The sequence below is a fragment of the Thunnus albacares genome, chromosome 24, assembly GCF_914725855.1.
Source record: "Thunnus albacares chromosome 24, fThuAlb1.1, whole genome shotgun sequence".
NCBI lineage: Eukaryota > Metazoa > Chordata > Actinopteri > Scombriformes > Scombridae > Thunnus > Thunnus albacares.
This window is the reverse complement of record NC_058129.1, coordinates 10,505,298-10,527,297: the sequence shown is the minus strand read 5'-3', so window position 1 is coordinate 10,527,297 and position 22,000 is coordinate 10,505,298. Positions and strand designations below refer to the sequence as shown.

Below are 22,000 nucleotides of genomic sequence, written 5' to 3'. Positions count from 1 at the left end.
ATCAAAAAGATTAATGTACACAGAGATTTTGATGTTTTTGCCCCATAGTGTTGGGCCCACAATAGGCCCAAAGCTGTTAACCAGTAGGACTGGAATGTAAAATTTAAATCTGTATATGTGGTATGAAACATTTTGGTTTTTGTCACTTTATTTGAAGAGAATTGATTGGCTGTAGTTCCTGTCAGTATTTGTTCAAAGTTTTGATCTGCTGAAGGCCTTTTGATTGTTTTTCTCACCCTAATGGTGGCACATGATTATCTAATCACCATCAGCTGTGCTACTAGGGCGTGGCCTATATAACATACCAGTGCCTGTGTCCTACAATGATAGTTGATCTTGAAGAGGGCCTGAGGGCTGAAATGTCATCCATATAAAAGGGAAATGCATATGGAGCCAGAGTGTGCAACACTTTTTTCCTACTCTTGAGTGAAATACCGACAAACAGGTTTTTGATAGATGTCGATCATCGACATCATGAACATCTGTGTGGGTTTATGTAGATAAAGACATCAATGTGTTTTCTGAGCAGGAACCTCTGATTCCAGTGATACAATCCCCCAACATTAACAAGAATGATGAAGACTGTGTGTACAGCTGTTACAAGCTCCTTTAGTCTTATAGTAAGATGTGTTTTATCTAGATGTAACCCAGTAGAGAATTGGGTCCAATTATATCTTTATTTTTCTATAGTTTCCTTATTTATCTCGTTTTCATTTGTTAATCAATCTGTCTGAAGTGCGGATCAAACAGCAGCGGTCGGAGTGGATGAGAAATAGAGAGTTTGAACAGCGATTATTAATATATCCATGAGATAAAATACTCTTCTGAATTATCGTCTTGGTGAGTTGCCGAGCTAATTAGCGCTAGCACATGCTAACTGTATTAGCCACACTGTGAGTTGATGTGTGAGGTGGCAGAAAACATATCTGTGCTCCATAAATGCTTGAACTTGGCTTATCACTGCTGCTCACTGTTTCTGCTAACTATCTTAAGAGTTAAAAAACTGAATATTATTGCTCTGATAATTTAAAAGAAGTAAGGTATGATGTTTATTTTGATACTGTGTGTGTAGTTATATTGAGATACATTGTATGATGAAACTGATGGATAAGTTCATTTATAACTAAAAGTTAAAACATCATAATTCATGGGTTAACAGCTAAAATTCATGTTGATTAAATTCATGTTTAAAAGGTTGATTAAAAATGTATAAAATGTGGGAAATACTTACATTGAAAAAAAACAACAACAACTGTACAGTTAAGAGAGAGAATTCATTTAATCATTATTGTGCTACATTAATGTGTTGAGAATTATTATATTACTATGGCCATTAGAGAAAAGTAGTGATGTCATGAAAATAACAGTCCTGTCTTCATGCAGGCTGGGTTTTTTTGAGAACTAGAGAACTGGATCTGGATTCTCCCTGTGGATGGGAGATGGCGAGCCCCCAGTGAGATCTCTTCTTAACCTAAGGAGTGAGGAACCGAGACCTGAGAAGAGGACCTCATATCTTTTTTTGCTTTCACTCAAGTATCAGTGTGGTAGGACCACCACACATCCGACTACTTGAATTTTTCCCCCTGACTTGACATAAAACATTGACTTGAGCGCACTGACTGATATCGCAAAGACATTAAAGGGACATTACACTCATGAACACTTTCAATTCAAGTTCTGCTGAAAGACTGTGAAACCGTGAGATATTGATGATAATTGCACTGCATTTTATGTTCATGTTTTATAACTTGATACAGTAAACGTACCTCAAACGTTCCTCGTGGCTCCATTTATCTGTTTTGTCTGTCATTCCCTTTTCAACCCTCCCATTACGAACCTAGCCCCTGGTCCATATATTCTTTTTTCTTTACCTTGTAGCACTTAGTGGGTTACATAGACAATCTACAGGCTACATATACAATCAGCACACATCTAAACAGAAGCTTATATGCTCACGACCATACCACCCTGAACACACCTGATCTCGGAAGCTAAGCAGGGTCGGGCCTGGTTAGTACTTGGATGGGAGACCGCTTGGGAATACCGGGTGTTGTAGGCTTTTTCACTTCTCTTTGCAAACTGCAGAGGACGCTGCTGCTTCTTTAATGGAGACACAGCAAGAGGGAGGAAAGACAAACTAAACCACTCTCACCATATCAATAATAAAGCATATTATAAACTGTAAAGATAGACCACTGTAACATAACAGCATCTGAATCACTTTATTAATCAAAAAAATGACTAAAATGATGTTTAACAGGTGTTTGCAATATCCCACAGCTGATAAATAAGAAGCACTTCACCAACAATGTGTAGTTGATAAATAAACATACTGCTTATCTTAAACACATCCAGCCAAAACCTTCCTTAAATAATAATTTTTAAAAAACACTGATTTTTTTAACAATCACAAAACTTAACTTACCCTCAGATGTACAAACACTTTACACAGGAGTCAAATCCTTTAAAGTCTCACAAAACACTTGAAAAACCCAAAACTGGTGGAAAACAAATCCCTGTCTGAGTGCTAGAAGAGGAGAAACCTGATCACCTCCTAACCTGATTGGCTTCATTGCACATAATCAAATTCTCAGTTCATCAAACTACTTTGTATCTTTTACAGTTACAGTTTAGCCGAGTGCAATAAATCAGTTACTTCAGAGGGATTTTATTGGAGTCTCTGCCAATCAAGCAGGAAGGTGGTGACCAATCAGAAACATAACAGGCTTCATCATTTTCATTGATGACATATTGTACAATGTGTGTCACAATTTTTGTATTTGTTTTAGCCAAATACCATGAAGAGACCACAACTGACAAGTTCATCCTACTAACAAATAGGCTGTTGTGTGTGTATCCAAAGCCTGTATATGCTCTGTGCCATAGACCTCCACTGTTGTCCATAAACTATTTTAATCACATCAATAAGCCACTAAATTGTAATTTATTTTGAGTCAAACTCACATGCACCATCCTGCTGCTGATATGTATTTTCTCTTGGTTGAGTAACATTTGTTAAAAACTTAAGCCTTATCTTTTAAATGTTTGCCTGGGAAAACACTACAATTAATAACAGTAAGGTCCATGTTGTAAAGATAATAAAGAACCACGCCAGTGGTTTTTCATGTTTTAGTCCTTTTACTGCTAATCAATTATACTTTGAGTTTAGCTTTTTTATTTTACCATTTGGTTTTCATTCATTTTCTGCGTTGTATGAAAATCAAATAGCAGACTTGAAACCTGCTTATTGTGTTATTATTATTATTGTATTATTTTTAGTTATTATTGTAATGAGATGATGCAATGCAGACTTGGATTCAGTCTGTTTTGAAACTGCATTGCCACGCAAGTACAAAGATTAACTCTTTTTTGATTATTGTCCATCACTTTCATCCAGACTGAAATATCTCAACAAATTTCAATTTGTCCAATACTTCTGTTTTTATCCAGAGCTCATGACTTTGTGTTCAGTGCTTATTAGCAAATGTCAGAATGCTAACACGCTAAACTAACATGACAAAAATGCTAAACATCACCTGTTAAACATCAGCATGTTCATGTTGTCATTGTGAGCATGATAGCATGCCGACATTAGCATGTCGCACAAAGCACGGCTATGCTAGTGTGCCTGTACACTCATTCTTTCTTTTTATTTATAACAACACCTGAATATCCACAGCACTGCACTGATGGATGAATGGATGTCAGAGGCTAAAGTCAAGGCTGGGAGTGAGTGAGGGAGGAAGGGACGGATGTTTATGTCCATAAGTTCAACATTATGAGACTTTTAATATTCTAACTAGGCAATTGTTGGTTAAAGAGGTGATCAGCAGCCCAGCCCTGAGTCCATGAGAGGAGGAGTGTTGCTTGGAGATATCTGATATGGAAGGAGGAGTGCAGTTTATTGGAGGTCAAACCTTGCTGTCCAGCATCCTTGAAGACAAGCAGAAATTGTAAAGAAGAATGTAGATGACAGCGTCAAGGCTTCTACAATCAGCTATTCTTTGGAGGAAAAGAGAGCAAAGAGGAAGAGAAAAGAAAACCCTTTTTTATGTATAGTTCTGTGCTCATTAGTCATGTTTCTGGTGAGAAGTTGGACGGCCTGCTTGCTGTGTTTGCTAAGTGTGACTTGTGTATTTAAGTTATATTCATGTGTATGTTGGGTTTTCAGTTGTCAGTGTTTTTTCCTCCTGTGTTCCCAGCCTGCCCTTCCCTCCACACCTGCCCTGCATCAGTCTTGGCTCTGCCCTGCTCCCTGTGTTTTCTCCAGCCAATCAGCTTCTTTCCTGTTTATCTCCTCACTCCCCTCACTTGAGTTTCTCTGCCCATCTCCCCACCTGCACCTCATCTCCTGGTTAGTTCTGTTAGTATTTTGAGTCCTGGTTTTCAGTTTTAGTGTGTTTGGATCCTTTGTTCAGTTCAGTTCTCTTCAGTACACTGAACACTTTACAGACTTTATCGAACACTGATGCACATTTTCACGCTTTGTCCTTGTTGCTCTTTTTAAAAGTGAGCACATTCAACTGGTCTTTTTGAAGAGTCGACACACAGTCCGGCCTGCGTTCCTTTGAAGAATACAGTACTGCTTTGTCAAAGTCTTCAGAGTTAGGTGTTGTCGGACATGTAGTCACGTTGATTAGATTATTCTAAAATAATTAAAAATGGCTGATTGTCAGAGTTGTTCTGTTTCATTCTTGTTGATCATGACTTGCTGTGTGTGTCTTATGTTGCTTTTGGATATAGTTCTTCTGAATGAGTTATCATCTGGTTGCTAAAGAAGAAAGAGGAATTGTGGGAGAAATGTTGATTTGAATATAGGGGCAGTCTGGAGTCACAGAGTTATACTGACGTGTTCTTGGAGAGGTGAACTTACATATTTTGTATAACTTCTTTGCATATCTTGAACACAGAGCGGGCTGTGAGCCATATTGGTTCAGATATGATTCCTGTGAGTACTCTTTATTCAAATCAGCGTAGTGTTTCATCCTCCAGGTATCAAACTCTTTCTCAATAAGCTGTAAAGCTGTTTCACTGCTGAGCACCTTACATGGTTAATCTTCTATAGTTGTGTCATCTGTTCCTTCAGAATAATAAAGTAATAATACTGTTTTCTAATAAAAGAATCCTGCTGATCATCTGTGTGTGAGTCACAGAGCAGTCAGCACATAGTTTTATTGTGTTGTCTCAGTACTCCAGCATGTAGAATTTGATATGAAACAATGAGCACATGAATAAAAGTTGACTTTCAGCTTTAATTTGCATCCGCCCTTGAAAAAATAGTGTAGTAATTGTAGCACTTTTACCTTCCTGTTGTTTTAAGTTGAAAATTGTGAACCTGTCCTTCAACATACTGAATCTTGTACCATTTAACTGTGGTATCCTGAATTATAACACAGTTAATTATTTAATAACATTGTTGAAATATACAAGGTGTATAATTTTTATTTATTTAGTAAGTCTCTGTACTTAGGAACACAAGCTAAGTGTGTGTGTGTGTTAGAGAGAGAGATATCAAAATTTTAACTGGCCAATTGTAGGAGAAATGTTAATTTGAATACAGTCTGGAGCTGGCTGTGACCAATACTGGTTCAGATATGATTCCTGTGAGTACTCTTTATTCAAATCAGGGTAGTGTTTCATCCTCCAGGTATCAAACTCTTTCTCAATAAGCTGTAAAGCTGTTTCACTGCTGAGCACCTTACATGGTTAATCTTCTATAGTTGTGTCATCTGTTCCTTCAAGATAATGACTGTAACTTTATTTTATAACAAAATAATCCTGAATGGAGATAAAATATAACAAACCAAGGAGAAAATAATGATAAATGGTCCATATTTGTTGTCATATGTAGAGTTTAATATAATGGTGTGGAAATCATTGGAACTTAGTGTGCAGTCTTCTTCTCTTCAATATATGTCGACATGTAGACTTTTCACCAGACAACTCTTGTTAATTTTACCTCACAAGTAAATCTCCCTGTTGGCAAACTGACAATTAAATACCAATAGAGCAATGTAAAAATAATCCATTACAAGTAAAAGTCCTGCATGAAAAATCCTACATAAGTATATTCAACTTGATGTAGTTAAAGTATTGCCGTAAAAGTAGTGGTTTGGTCCCTGTGAGTACTTGAGTAAATGTGCTTAGTTACTTTCCATCATGATACTTTAGTATATGATCCTGCATAACTCCAACAGTCTTTCTGTGTCAGTTAGTAATTTACAGCTGTCCCTGTCTGTCTGTGACCTTTTCTGTTTCACTACCAATGTGTGGGTCCCATGACAATTTGTAGTTCAGTTAAAACTAATTACTCACTCAGGACTATCCGTTCAAACCAATCCTCTCTGTCTCACAAGTAACATGTCTGCAGTGTGAAAGACTTCCTACTTTACAGTGTTAGATGTGATACTGTCACACTACCTGTATTTAGAGGGAAAGCTTAATGGGTCACTGATACCTCTGGTATCCCTGCCTTTAAAGGACACGTTCTTAGATCTGTCCTAAAACATCAGTCAGAGTCCCAAATGAACAGTGACACATGTTTTTCTTGCTGTAATCATTCCTCCTGTTCATACTGACCATTAGAAGATCCCTTCATAATGCACTTTAATGTAAGTGATGGGGGCCAAAACCCACAAGTCTCCTTCTGTGCAACAATGCATTTGACAGTTTATTTTAAAATACTATGAAGCTTCAGTCGTCCAAATGAGTCAAATCAAGTAGATATCTTTCAATGTTACAGTCTTTTTAGTACCAAAGTTAGTCTTTTTGTTACTAAACTTCCACTGCAGCTAAACAGGGAAACTCAAAGAGGGAATTTTATGCAAAAAAGACCAACTGTGGAAGATATCCACTTTAACTGACTAGCACAGATGGCTGAAGCCTCATATTATCTTCAGATAAATTTTTGTTTGCCCAAAACATGGACTGGACGAACAGGAAGAATGATCACAGTGAGCAAAACCTTTTTCAGTGTTCATATGGGCTCCTGACTGTTGTTTTAAGACAGAGTTGAAAATTGTGAACCTGTCCTTTAACATACTACATCTTATACCACTTAACTGGTATCCTGAATTATAACACAGTTTATTATTTAATAATTTGGGAACAACATACAAGCTGTGTAATTTTTATTTATTTGGTAAGTCTCTAAACTCATGATCTCAAACTCAAGTTTATTCACAGAATAGTGCAAGACATATGTTTTATTGTGTGTGTGTGTGTGTGTTATTCTAAAATAATAAAATAATAAAAATAAAATGATAAATAAAATGAATAAAAATGGCTGATTGTCAGAGTTTTTCTGTTTCATTCTTGTTGATCATGACTTGCTATGTGTGTGTCTTATATTGCTTTTGGATATAGTTCTTCTGAATGAGTTATCATCTGGTTTCTAAAGAAGAAAGAGGAATTGTGGGAGAAATGTTAATTTGAATATAGGGACAGTCTGAAGTCACAGAGTTATGCAGACGTGTTCTTGGAGTGGTGAACTTACATATTTTGTATAACTTATTTGCATATCTTGAATACAGAGCGGGCTGTGAGCCATATTGGTTCAGATATGATTCCTGTGAGTACTCTTTATTCAAATCAATGTAGTGTTTCATCATCCAGGTATCAAACTCTTTCTCAATAAGCTGTAAAGCTGTTTCACTGCTGAGCACCTTACATGGTTAATCTTCTCTATTTTAGTAGGGATATGATGTTACACTCTCAAAGATAAAAAAGATAATAAATGGTCCCCACTTTTATTTTATTTTATTTCTTTGACTGTGAAGCACTTTGTAACTGGTGTTTGTGAAAGGTGCTGTATAAATAAACTTTGCTTGCTTGCTACTGTTAATGGTCTTATTAGAGTTAGAGAAGTTATTTCTCATAGTTTATACAACTGTCTTCTGTATAGCAGGATATTGGATTTGAACAAGACTATGAGGTTGAAATGTTAACTTTCAGTGTTAATTTGAGGGTGTTTGCATCTACATCAGGTGAACTGTTTAGGACATTTATACATAGTCCCTAATTCAGGGGAGAAAAAGTTATTGGAAAAATTCAAATAAGCTCAAATACAGAGGACATATTTAATATTTACTGTCAGATACTTCTCATCACAGACTTGGTATCTTCCCTAATGATGCTCAGGCCTGTACTGGAGCCACTAAGTGATTATTGTTATTTCATGAGCTTTTGTCTCAACTCTCAGCCACTGATCAAATCCAGTCTGCTGGAGTTCAAAGCCAAAACAATGAAAACTGCCTCACTGTCCATATATGGGCTGCACTGCATGACAATATCTTGATTCTGTGAACTTGCTTAACACATATATTTTGCATAATCAACCTGCATCTTCATTCAAATTGGTTAGACAAAAGGGTGGCGCTCATCCACCTGGATGCCATATAATGAACTGAATGTAACCAGGTTGCAGCTTCAGAGGATTTCCTTCACTGAAGACTCTTCACTAACTGACTCAGTTGACCAACTTCTGCCTGGATCACAGCCAGTGAACCAACCAACCAACCAACCAACCAGTCAACCAACTACTCATCAGCCGAGCAAGAAATAAGGTAAGAGATCTTATTTAAAAAAAAGTTCGTATAAGAGGTGCTTGGTAGTCTGGTGTTCTCTGTGTAAATTAAGCTGAGGTCATCATGGCAACACACCCTAAACAATTTAATCTATCATTTACAATAGTTTTGCCAAAGTTGAACAAAAATTCCCCTCTGAATCTGCAAGGCTTTGGACATGTGGCCAAGAAATGTATAAATGTTTTAGGGTGGCCTGGTAGAGCTAATTTTCTTCCCCCCCATTGAAACAAAACCATTTGAGGTGGAGAGAGACTGTCCTAGTTATCTATTGATCCACTACCAACCCGTTTGTTTAATGTGGACCGTGAAGATAAACTTATGTGCAGCTAGAAATTATTGCAAGCAAAATATAAGATTTCATTGCAGGATTTAAACACATAATAATTAACCTTTTAGAGTTTAACTCTTAACTTATGAGTCTTTTTGTATTTAAAAAAAAATTGGATGGATTCCACTTGAGCCAACTGTAACAAGTAAAAGAGAACACATTACACCTATTTCCACATTTTTACATGGATTCCCTGTCTCTTTTAGAATTTTTTAAAAAAGTTTGATTTTAAAATTTGATTACTAGTGTACTGTCTGAGGCTCTGAATGGCTTAGTGCCATTCTTACCTGCTGCCTTAGGTCATCAAAACTCTGGAACAGCCTTCCCATAAACATTATCACACAATTTCTGTATATTCTTCTAAGAAACATCAAAGATTCACTTTTTAAATCTTGCTTTTGTGTAGCCTGTATCCTGGTATTTATTTATTCTTACTGCAAGTTTTGTATTCCTCTTGATCTAACTCTTAATTGTATTTATATAATTCCACCTTTTTTATTGTTGTTTAATGTTGTGTTTGCCAATGTTTTATTTAAGAAAGGTGCTACACAATTAAAGGTTATTATTTTCATTGTTATTTTTATTGAACCTATCCAGTTATAAGATTGGACATTCAGATGTCTGGGTGAGCAGGGCAAAAGGGTGAAATCAGTATGGATCCCTTGCAGGATCTTAAGTAAACACAAAAAATGTGTAGTCACTGTAAAGCTACGATTTACGCTGCCCCAAAATTCTCTGTTAAACCTATCTTCCTTTATTTTTTCTTCAACAGTGAATCATGAGGATCTTGGTCACCTGTATGGTGCTGGTGCTGCTCTCTGCCAATGTACGGTCTCAGCCTGAAGCTGTCTCTGAACGTTACAGGAAGTTCATAAATCAACATATCAATGCGGATATGAGTATTAATAAGTGTGATAAGGAGATAAACAAATTGAAGATTACTAAGACTGGCAGCAACGAGTGTAAGGAAACCAATACTTTCATCCTTGCCACCACCAACTTAGTCAAATCCGTCTGTAAAGATGCAGGAGAACCATATAATAACCTGATGAAAAGTACAAAACCCTTTTCCATTATTGTCTGTAAACTGAAAGGTGGGCAAAGGCGTCCCCACTGTCAGTACCGTGGTCAAAGTCGCACCAGACGCATTGCAATCGCATGTGAAGACGGTTTTCCTGTGCACTTTGACAGAGATATTGTTCACTTTGAAAACTGATTTAACAGCTGCTGTGTTTGTTAAACAAAACAATCTGAAATTTGAGGTGTATGTGGTAGCGTACATTTCTGTTCAAATACAATGCCTGTATGTGCTCATCTTAACTCCTAAGTAGACAAGCAGTCATTGCCTGTCCTTCAGCTCAAAAAATAAACTTACTATCACCAAAATGCTGCCTCAGAGATTTATTTTCACTGAACATTTCATCAACATGTTTCTTCCTGACTTCAACATCAATAGTATTTAAGAAAATAATAAGTTTCATTTACTAAAACATTGTACTATAAAACAATATTTCTTGGGTCTATTTCACCATGTTTACAAAAGTGTATACTAAATCTGATTCTCATTTTTGTTTTGTTTTTAAAGTCACAAGAAATTAATTTTGAATGCCTCCATGAACCCAGAGCAGCAATATTGACTGTAATGCAGCTTTATAGAGAAAACAGCATGAGGAGACACAGCCTACGACTTAAGTTTGAAGCAGATAGACCACATGCACTGGTTGGTATAAAATCTCCCCTGAGGAGAAGAGCTTTTTTGAACACTATCTATGGATCTAATGGCGGGGGGAGCTGGATGTAAAAGACTGCTAAAGTATAAAACATGACAGGGGGTGTATTTCACAAACAATGGGCCTCATGCAAGAAGCACTTGTATGAGCAGATTCATTAAGAACATTTGTGGCATTTATCATTTTTCTCTTGGGTGCGAAATTTTACGAGTGGTCCAGACCTGTCGTACGTGTCATGCATAGATCATCTCTGCCTTTATTCACAAGGGGAGAAACACTTGTTTGACTTAGCTATAATTATATAATCATATAATTATGTCCAAATCTGTTTGGAGTTCAAATATGAAACCGAAATTAAATTTAAACAAACTTTCATACAAAATTAATATCCTGTTTATCATATTCATCATGGCTGACAATTTACTGAGAGGGTTTTTAGATTTTATGGTTTTTATTGGCATATTTCGGCGTAGCAACTTCTACATTTCAGTTAGCCTATAGGAAACTTCTCTCACTCTGACAGCTGCCTCTCTGCGTCTCTCTGCAGGTTTCTGTTCAATAGGCTATCATCTTGTGTTGCAGTTGACAGTGTAACATCACCTATGCAGGGTATAATATTGTCTCCTCTAATATCTCTATGACTGTCACATGACCGCCTCTCATATTAGTCATGGACTGCTTTGCTTTAGAAAGATGTTTTTTACCATCTAACTTCACATCACTTTATTCCCTCTTTATTTCTGTTACAGTAGCATACAGCGCTGCTCTGAGAACATGTTGTTGTATTAATATTTTCTAATTGTTTCGTCCCCTACTATTGACACTCTTAAACTTCTTATGTTTTTGTCTGCTGATTTCTGATCACAGGACTTGTAGGTCAGTGGTGTGAAATTCTTGTTTTTACTCTTAGGTAGCTAACATTATTGTGAATGAAACTCGCCCACATATGGAACAGAACCCTTATATGGACATTTTAGGGGCGTTGATTATGCTAATAATCTGATTTCACCAACCTGCACCTCCTCATGAACAGAGGCCTGTACTACGAAGTAGGATTTGGGGTTAGTGAGGTAACTTCAGGTTTAACTAACGACGGTGATTCACTTCTTACTTCTCACTTCATCGCCATGGTAACTTATGCTGAACAGCCCTGTTCCAGAGCAGGTTAACTTCAGAGGATCAGATCACAACCTGTCAACACTCCGACTACTGACCAATCAGATAACTGGAAAAAAGAGTCATCATTCCTACAGGATCCCAACATGGACAAAAGTCCTGAGTTTACAATAAAGTGACAAGTAAAAAAGAGCAATATATATTTTTATAGGTTAGTGGAGACATTTTATTGTTCCAGGCTTTCTATTTCCATTCTGGTTTTAAAACTGAGCTTCTAACAAATGGAGAGATTGAACTTAACACATAATGATGATTTTGGCTGCATTTTAATAGTATAAAGTTTATTTATCCCTGGAGTGAAGCTGACAGTGTGGATGATTTTACACTCTGATTCCATCACTGCAGCTCAGAGTAACATGAGACAACTGTGTGATGATAAGTGGAAATAAAAGTGAAAGCTCATCTTTTATTACAAAATAAAATAAAATGAATAAAATAATCCACACTGTTATTTGGTTCCCATGATTATAAAACAACATTTGGGTCAGATAGACCTCGTCAGTCATTAACTACTTTTCCACTCTTTGCTTCGGTTGCAGAAACAGTCTGGCATTACTTTTAAGTTTCTTTTTTTATGTGACATATTCAGAATGGTTTCTTCGTCATCCAACTAAATAGCAAAAAATACTCACTCTATCCTTAAGACATATATTAATAATTCCTACATGTATTTTAAGCCTTAGCCTACTTTTAATATGTGGAAATTATTGCTAGTGTTTCTTCATCTTCTTATTCTGCTGTATGATTACAGGCTCGTTTGTGTGGCCATACACTTATAGTAAGTGATGGAGGACAGTAAAAGGACATTTTTATTCCCCTTTTATATTTACACATCATCCCTTTAAGGTTCATTCTCCAAGATTGTGGCGGAGTGCAGATTTAAGCCAATCAGTTGCAGGGAAGGGCTCAGGTGGACTGTGTGGGTGGGGAAGACAGAGAGAGAAGCGAAAAGACGGCAGCGTGTCGATACGGCTATGTTCAGAGCCCCCTGCTGTGGATGAACAGAGCGAGACGTTTTCAAGCCTCTGTGAGTGTATAGTTGAGTTTGTCGCTCGCAACCGCGGTAGTTGCGCCCCAAAGTGCCTGTTAGTACGGTCAACTCGTACCTGTGAAAAGAGAGACCGTTTTCCGAAGAGGACGGGGTCTGCTTGTTGCTGTTAGCGTTAACACGGTGAATAAGTGATATTTTGTTTGACTTATACTCGCTTAGACGAGGCAACCGCCTCATAGATAGAGAAGAGTAAGTGGATAGTCTAAGCTAGTCTCTTCGTGCTCCAGTTCTGTTTTTTAAAAAAAAATTTTATCCAAGAAGTGTGCAGCGTGGACGGTGGACTTAGCTTCTAAGTTACTGTCAGTCACAGTAATATTATTTATCATTATTGTTTTATTTTATTTATTATTTGTTTAGTTCTACTACTAGAATGAACCCTCTATTAGCGTGGTTCAAACTCAAAGCTGTTTAGTGATCATTTCATAAAGGCCATTCTCCAGAGTAGGGGTGATATAGCCTAGTCCTGCAACTGTAAAGGAAGGGAATAAGGGGAGCGTTTAGGTGTTATTACACATGAGTACAGGTACAGAGGTAATACACTGGACCACAACAAGTTTACTCTTCCTAACACCACAGTACAGTGTAGGTCTGAGTCCAGTTGTGTTGGGGGGGCCAGGACCAGATCCTTGGTCTTCCTGCCATCTGGAGATGGTAGCATTGTTCCCCTACTACACAGATACAGCTCTATCTGTCACATTTGGTTGAATATGATTTTTTGCTGTCTCTTAAACAGACGTTTTCCACAGGTAGTTGGTATCACTTTCTCATTTCATATCATGGTTCTTATGATGTCGCTCGTAATTAACAACTCCGCCTCTTTCACATCATGCTCGTAGCTGGACAGGAAAACCCAGAGTTGACTGAGCACGTTGATAACCAGCTTCTTGTACTGGTTATCTGGACGGCCAGTGTTAGGTTCAGAGAAGCCAGATAATGAAAAGATATCCTGGATATGTTGAACTTGACGATCTTTTTTGTTTTGGGAGTCTTTCCAAAAGGTAAGAGAGAGATGTTTAAGTAGTCTGTACTTTTACAGGAGTCATTTCTTCTGCTGAAATTAAAAGCACCGTGGAGGATTCCTGTGTATTTTTAACTCTAACACTAGTTTCAAGTTGTGGGTTCAACGATTAACCAATCAGCTGTCTAAATCTTTAGCTCACTGTGTTTGACAGCAGCACTGAATTTTAAAAGTTGTGGGTTCAATCCTGACTTGATCAAGCATTTTTTAAATTTAGCAGCTGTATTTATCCCTATTATTATTATTATTATTATTATTAGGACTTAGCTGTTATGAGGAAACATGTCAGAGGTACAAATTTGACAGGTGTGTGAGTTTCCTTTCCTACTAAACACAGTGGGAACAGTATCTGACAGTAACATTCTCAGCTGTCTGGATGCGTTCCCCCTTCTGTTGTAATGGACAAATTTAGGGTTATCAGTCTGAAAATCACAGGCCTCAGTTGTTATGGGGAAACATGTCAGCAGTATGAATTTGACCTCTTGTCTTGAAAGCTAAGCAGGGTCGGGCCTGGTTAGTACTTGGATGTGAGACCGCCTGGTAATACCAGGTGCTGTAAGCTTTTTCACTTCTCTTTGCAAACTGCAGAGGGCGCTGCTGCTTCTTTTATGAACACAGTTACAATAATTAAAGACTGATCATGTTGTTTGAAAGTGAAGTTTTATTGTCCTGATGCTCCTGTTTTCCTTCTATACACTTGTAGAGAATGCCCCCTAATCCAACATTAACACTGCTGTTAGTCTGTCATTAAATAAACAGATATAACTGGAAATAAATATTTGTGTCCTGTCTTTCCTTTTTCTAATAGTTTTACTGCACTAGTTTAATCAGATGTTGTCCAGCAGAGGGCAGCATAGAGCTGCCAATACTAAACTCAAACAACTGTCATAGGAAAGGCTGTGAAAGGTTTTTTGTCATGGCTGCCATCAGCTGTGTTGGATACTGACTCACTGAATACAGTTCACACAGTCCCATGAAAAACTGTAGTTCAATTAAAACTTAAGGACTTCAAACTTCAAACCAATCCTCTCTGTCAAAAATATAAATATACATACCAGTGTGTATTGTACTTCACTTTATTCCTTTTTGTTTTCATCTATGTATTTTAAATCTTCCATGATATGATTCAGACTTTGCTATTAGAAGTTAGCAGCTCTTGTCATGTTTGCCTTCTTGGCTGCAAGCTGACAACAGATCCCGAGTTTGTGTTTAATGATTCATTGTTTTATGAAACTTAACGAGCAGATGAAAAAATATTACATTAAATATGTCAGGATGACTTTTGCTCACACTCCTGTTTTGCTGTATTTAGTCACACTTGTTTTAACAATGAACATGCATAAAGATCCAGGATCTTTAAGGTTTTATCATTGAGGACTATATGTTTGAGAACAATAAATGAGTCTGTAGACAAATTAAGTTTGTTGTGTGTCTGTAAATGTCTTCAGTGAGTGTTTGAGTTTTCATTTTGCCTCTTTTGGTCTCTTTTGTTTTTCTTTTGGTGCAATTGTTGTGCCCTTAAAACAGGGAAAATAGTGAGGGAAGAGGGATGAAGAAACCCGCACACTTCTCTCGTTTTCACTCGTTTGTATTGAGTGAGGCAGAGAGCGCGATTCCCCCTACTGGAGTCATGAGGCATTACCAATAGATCGACGCACAATCAACCCAGAAAAAGAACACACATTACCTATTTGTACGGTTTACATTCTGGCTGGATATTCTCCACAGTAATAACCTTAGCAAAATAACCAAATAACAATAAAATTATGTATTAAGGAAATAGAATATATAAGACATATAATTGCATAACTCTGAAGAGAAATAAAATCATGTTTCTGAAAAATCTAATTATTTTCAAATTCTTAACTACCACACAATTACCTGGACTTTGTGCCTAAACCACACAGCACCTGAAGATGTTGCACTGTTATATTAAATAAATAAAATAATAAAGTCACGTGAATGTAGTTTCCTTGCTTTATTCTTTCATTCTCATACATTTAAAACAAAACAAACGCCCCCAGAAGTTCATTTGCACCACCCTGCTGCCTAAACCACAGCTTTACCCTCAGCAGCGCACAAACGAACTCCAACAAACTCAGCAGATGCGAGAGGCAGGAAGCTGTAAATGCAATAAGCAGAAAATCCGTCTTCCCTCATGTGAGTGGAATGATACAGTTTACGAAGGACACAGAGACTTTTTACACATGTAGTGTGTTTCCACCCAGAAAGTGTGAAGTAAACTGTCACGATTTATTGCTACACATATGAAGACTGACAAGAATTCTCACTCTCCAGGCGACCAGATTGATTATTTTGTTATTTTGACCAAATTTTATAGTTATAAATCAAAATTTACAAACATGAAGCTAAACATTTCTAAGCTGGTTATTTCTGTTGAACAATACATTTCACGTATAGCTCAACGTATCAACAAAAAAGTGGTTAAAACATAAAACTCCTGTGAGCTTTACAAGGTTCACCGGTAACTTAAACTGAATTGACAGCTGCTCCACTTTCTCTGCCTCTTAAACACATCAGTGACCCCGAGTGTGCTGAACATGGACGTATCATAAGAGCTGGATACTGGACTAAACAATGGCATATTAATTCCTATGAAAGTTGCTCAGTGGTCAGCTCACTTTACAAGTTCATAATAGAAAGAGTCATAATTGACTTTGCAGTTCAAGGTGTCCTGTCAACAGTTTTACAGACGTCTCTTTTACAATGGTAGTCTATGGGGAAATAGGGCGGTGCGAGCATCCTACACAAATACAAAAACCAAAAAAAAAAAAAACGGATGTCACCACTATTCCGCCTGACTGGATTGTTTCTTTACATCGTGGGACTCAGAGACGTAATACGCTGTTTTATATTACATTTTAGAAACGAATCAGTGTATGTTACTGTTTAATATGTAGACATATTTATTCTAGTGAGAACTTTATATTATAACATTGATACCATCAAAGATCAGTATAGTTGAGTTGAAACTTGCAGCAATGATGACACAAGCTGCAGTCATGACGATCTTTTTTGTTTTGGGAGTCTTTCCAAAAGGTAAGAGAGAGATGTTACAGTAGTCTGTACTTTTACAGAAGTCATTTTTCTGCTGACATTGAAGGAGGATTCCTGTGTATTTTTAACTCTAACCCAAAGTGAATGTTTTGAGAAGAAATATTGAATCCTGCTGATTTATTCTTGTTTTCCGCAATTAAAGTGCGACAGGTGAATGTTTCTTGCTGGTGATAATTTTTATTTACAGCAAACTAAGACAAAAAAGCAACATGTGTAATTTATTAGAAATTTAATTATGATATATTAGTCTGTCTCGAAAACAGCTACTTGTTCTTCTTCCTCTTTTCAACATCCGTGTTCATCACAGCCAACCACATGTATGAAAGTAAAACTATATTTGCTGAGTTGCAGTTTCACCGTTACATTATAAATCAATTTGAGCAGTTAAATATCAATTTATAACAGAAATTGTGTTGAAATGTTCACATCAACCTAAAGTTCACACACAGTTTAAACCCCATATTTCTTTTCCTCCATGCAGGTCTAACAACTGTGATACAAACACAGCAGACTGTGATGGCAGCAGTAGGAGAAGATGTCCATCTCAGCTGTCAGCTCATGCAGTCTAGAGATGTTCTTCAGGTCACATGGCAGAAACTTTCACCTGAGGGGAAGAAGAAGAATCTTGCCACCTACAACGAACACTTTGGACAAACAGTGTATCCTGGTTTTCAGGGGAAAGTGAAGTTTAAAGTTGCTGGACTGCAGAACTGCTCCATAGTTATCAGGAAGGTGATGGATCAGGATGAAGGCTGCTATCTCTGTTTGTTTCACACGTTTACTGATGGTTATCTGACAGGCACAACCTGCCTCCAACTCTATGGTGAGCTCCTTTCTTCACTTTTGATGACATATTTGTGGTGAATTACAGTTTTAACACATTGATGGCAGTTAGAAATGATGGCTGTTAAATTGTCTGCTTGCCGTCATTGTGCCATGAAATGCAAATACTTCAAACCACTAAAAGCATGTTGTACATACTCCACATTTCACACACTTTGCCTCCAAGTGTCATAAAAGTTAATTTTGTTCCCAAATGTAAGAAGACATGATGGTCATGATATTTAAATTATAATATGTTTATATCAAATTACTCAGTTTGTGAAATAAATGTAGGAAATAGAGACAACTGCTCATCATAATGTCCAAGAACCCAAAGATTTCTTAAAATATTTGTTTTATTCAGTCTAAAGCTCAAATATATTTGATTTATATTGTTATAAAACAGAGGAAATCAGCAAACTAGTTGATATTTTTAACAACTTGCTCCATGTGATATTTCTTTAATGTTTTGTCTTTGCAGAGCTGTATGAACCCATTCTACAAATCAGAGAATCAAACTCTACTGAAGAGACAGTTGTGTCCTGCTCGGCCACAGGTCGTCCTGCTCCCACAGTAACTCTGAATGTCCCACAACAAGACCTCTACTTCTCTCACATCAGCACAGTCAGTGTCACCAACACCAACGGTACAGTCACCGTCACCACTACAGCTGTGCTGTCTGGTTTCCATGGAAACGGTGCACTAGTTGGATGTGCAGCACGACTGCTCTCAGTCCCTGAAATTCAGGTGTTTAAGACGATTCCTGAGGTCAAACAAACATCAACTGTTGGTGAGAAACACTTCAAAAACCATCAATTTATACATTTATTATCACTTTATGATTCTGATGTTTTTGTTTCTTATTCACTGAACTGTGATTCAGATAATGTTCACATGGTCTCCTGTCACTAACATCCACTTCCCATTTGATAGTTGCATTATGAATGTTGTTTTATATGACAAATGTTCCTCTTTTTCTCAGGTTCCACTGTGATCATTGTGTTTGTTGTGTTGGCCTGTGGTTGTGTTGCTGCAGTCATCGCTGTCCTGCTTAAACGAAAATATAACAACAGGTAAGTCTTTCAGTCGATATCTATTGTAATACTTGTGTCTGAGTTAATATTGAAATGAATGTTTGTTCAGCTTTAACTTTTCTTAAATCCTTCAGTTTGTCACACAGGGACTCAGAGATGAATGAGACGCCCAGAGCAACAATTACAGACACTTATGAGTAACACACTTTCATACTATCATCATTCACTTGCATGTGTTTATCATGTATTCCTAATTATTTCTGATCAGCCTCCATTCTGTTGTGTATTGTCACTTATTTTGATTCTCATTAACTTGCCTCTTTGTCAAATCAGTTTTATTTTTGTAGCCCAAAGTTGCAAATTTGTCTCAGAGAGTTTTACAATCAGTACAAAACATGTTCTCTTTTTTGGACCAATGAGTACTTGTTTTATTAAAGAAATATGATACGTGAAGAGATGCAAACATGTATTAATGTGCTTTTTTCAGGCGCGTTCAGACAACGGAAGTTTGAAGATTTAAAGGTTCAAGGAAGTTACATTTGACAACAAGGAGACGAAATTTATTAGATCACCAGTTGTAAATGTAACTATGAGGTGGAACACTTTAAACTATTTGATATATATTTGTTTATATATTTCAAAAAAAAAAAGAAAAAGAAACAATCTTTGAACAGTTATTTTATTTTCATATGAAAACTTTGACTTTGAGAAGTATTTGGATGATTTTAAGCTCAGCAAGAACTACTCTCATTCCACTTTGACCAGTAAATGTTATATATCATGCATTTGCAAAACCAAACCATCTGTCTTTGTTTTATTTTGTTTGAATTATTAACTTGTTTTTTCATGTGAAAATGTTGTATATAATGTATATTTACCGTTGCTTCTTTTTGTTTTTGTTCTGTTTCTGTCATTTGTGTAGATTTTTTAAAAAATTGCCACTTGAATATATTTAATATCTGTAAATAAAAATTCACACAATATCTAAAAGGATAATTTTCGGTGAAATTATGAGTGTTATTATAAGATTTTTGAGCCAGATGAGCTGTGGCAAATAGCTATGATGATTTATTCTCTTATTAAAAGACAAAACTGCAACTATCAAACCCTCATATGTGCGTAATAATGTGAAGTAAAACGGTTGGATGTGATTGCGCAACATGGACACCAGAGGTCCCACTGACCTCAAATGTACTGATGAAGAGTTGAGGCGTTTTGAGAGACCAGGGAGTGAAATGAGGCAGCAGAAACTCAACACTGATCGATCGTAGTTTTATGTAGTAACCATGGATTATTCTGCTCCAGTTACACATTACCTGTAGAACAGGAACACCTCACAGACTGGGAGCCAAGCTTGTTTTCGGGGGACTATCATCTGTCAGACTTTCGTTTGGAATATCTTGAAAGTTTAGTAGTTTCCAGTTATTTCTTCCACTTTCTTACTATTTCAAACTTTTTATGATGACACTCCTCAGGATGTTAAATCAGTGTAAATAGTAGATCAGTAACAACCAGACAGGTCTATGAAGATTAAGACTAATCATGTTTTACTAAAACTAACATGTAATCAACATTTTATTGTAGTTTTTTCTTTATAATGAACTCATACACCTGTATCATCTTGATTTTATCTGAAGGTGTAAAACAGCTTTAATGAAGCAGGAAAACGAGCAGATCAAACAACAAACATCTCGGGAGGAAAATCCAACACGGGACAAACCAGAACCATCATCTTCCATAGTCAGAAGTCTGTTTAGTGACAAACTATAAACCCACAAGACTGTAGTTTCACTACAAAATACAATATATTTGACACTTTGCCACCAAGTATTTTGTAACATCTATAATTTAATTCTTATATATTGTTTTAAATCAATTTAATGATGCCTCATCCAGTTTTAAAGTAAAATAGATATGTTTGGTTTTATTACTTGCACTATTTACTGCTGCTTCTCGTTTTTGTTTCTTTCTTTGTCTCTTTTTGTTTGTACAAACTTAATAATGCCAAAGATGGAATTACAGGAGAAAACTGAATATCAATGTGTGTATTATTCATGTGTTAAAGTTATGTTCAACAAAATGAAAATGAAAAATTATCTCAAGTCCAAATTCTTCCTGTTTGCAATACCAAGATGAAGTTTTTCTGTAAAACCAGGAACATTTCTCTAATTTTCGCCTCTCAAAGGGTCTCTGGAGTATAGGTACGGTGCCTCCCTGGGGTCAGCTGGGAAGAAAAGGAGCCATGTGTAAATCTGTGTTCTCAGATTCATATTCTGCGCGCACGGATTAATAAACCGAGAGTACAGATTTACACATGGGTCTTTTTTTCTAAATTGACCCCTGGGAGGCACCGTAGATAAGAGAAGTTTGTGCCTGGCGTGCGTAACATGCGCACAGCCCCTGGCTACAGGTATTCATAGGTACTCAAAGGAAAAAATCTTACATACCATCATTTGTGGACTGACACTTGAGAAAGCCCCGGATTAGACATTCAGTGACATGTTAAAGACACACCGGTAAGGACCACGGGAACTGTGGAATTTGCGCATCATAATTTTTATGGACTGTTATTGCTGCTGAAATTTGGTGGAAAAAAGAAAAGAGGTTTCAGAATCTCTATCCTGCCTCCATCCTCTTTTCTACGTACACAAACCCGTGACCATGAATGTGATGTTCCACAAATACAAAAAAAGAAAGAAACTTCATGTTTCAGTTATTCCGCCTGACTGGATCGTTTCCTTATATCGTGGGACTCAGAGACGTAATACGATGTGTTATATTACATTTTAGAAACGAATCAGTGTATGTTACTGTTTAATATGTAGATATATTTATTCCAGTGAGAACTTTATATTATAACATTGATACCATCAGAGATCAGTATAGTTGAGTTGAAACTTGCAGCAATGATGACACAAGCTGCAGTAATGACAATCTTTTTTGTTTTGGGAGTCTTTCCAAAAGGTAAGAGAGAGATGTTACAGTAGTCTGTACTTTTACAGAAGTCATTTTTTCTGATGAAATTGAAAGCACCGTGGAGGATTCCTGTGTATTTTTAACTCTAACCCAAAGTGAATATTATCAGAAGAAATATTGAATCCTGCTGATTTATTCTTGTTTTCCACATTCAAAGTGTGACAGGTGAATGTTTCTTGCTGGTGACAATTTTTATTTACAG

At 36.7% G+C, this 22,000-nt stretch overlaps 2 protein-coding genes and 1 pseudogene across 2 annotated transcripts in view; all 3 read left to right on the top strand.

Moving 5' to 3' along the window:
• The window catches only part of LOC122976623 (immunoglobulin superfamily member 10-like), a 106,560-nt gene extending 87,100 nt beyond the window's left edge, over window positions 1-19,460 (top strand). Inside the window, exons 9-11 of the mRNA XM_044345204.1 lie at window positions 18,771-18,861; window positions 18,969-19,019; window positions 19,310-19,460. Coding sequence (XP_044201139.1) covers window positions 18,771-18,861; window positions 18,969-19,019; window positions 19,310-19,334 — 167 coding nt within the window. The 3' untranslated portion in view covers window positions 19,335-19,460. The remainder of the gene's footprint in view (window positions 1-18,770; window positions 18,862-18,968; window positions 19,020-19,309) is intronic.
• On the top strand, window positions 1,951-2,059 carry LOC122978162 (annotated as a pseudogene).
• LOC122976384 (angiogenin-like) lies at window positions 9,692-10,129 on the top strand. The gene has a single exon (XM_044344841.1). It carries the CDS (start codon window positions 9,692-9,694, stop codon window positions 10,127-10,129), a length of 438 nt encoding a protein of 145 aa, XP_044200776.1.
• Window positions 19,461-22,000: the final 2,540 nt, after the last annotated feature.

Excerpts from the sequence above, each read along its gene's own strand:
- LOC122976384 (XM_044344841.1), top strand. The coding sequence starts at position 9,692 with ATGAGGATCTTGGTCACCTGTATGGTGCTGGTGCTGCTCTCTGCCAAT.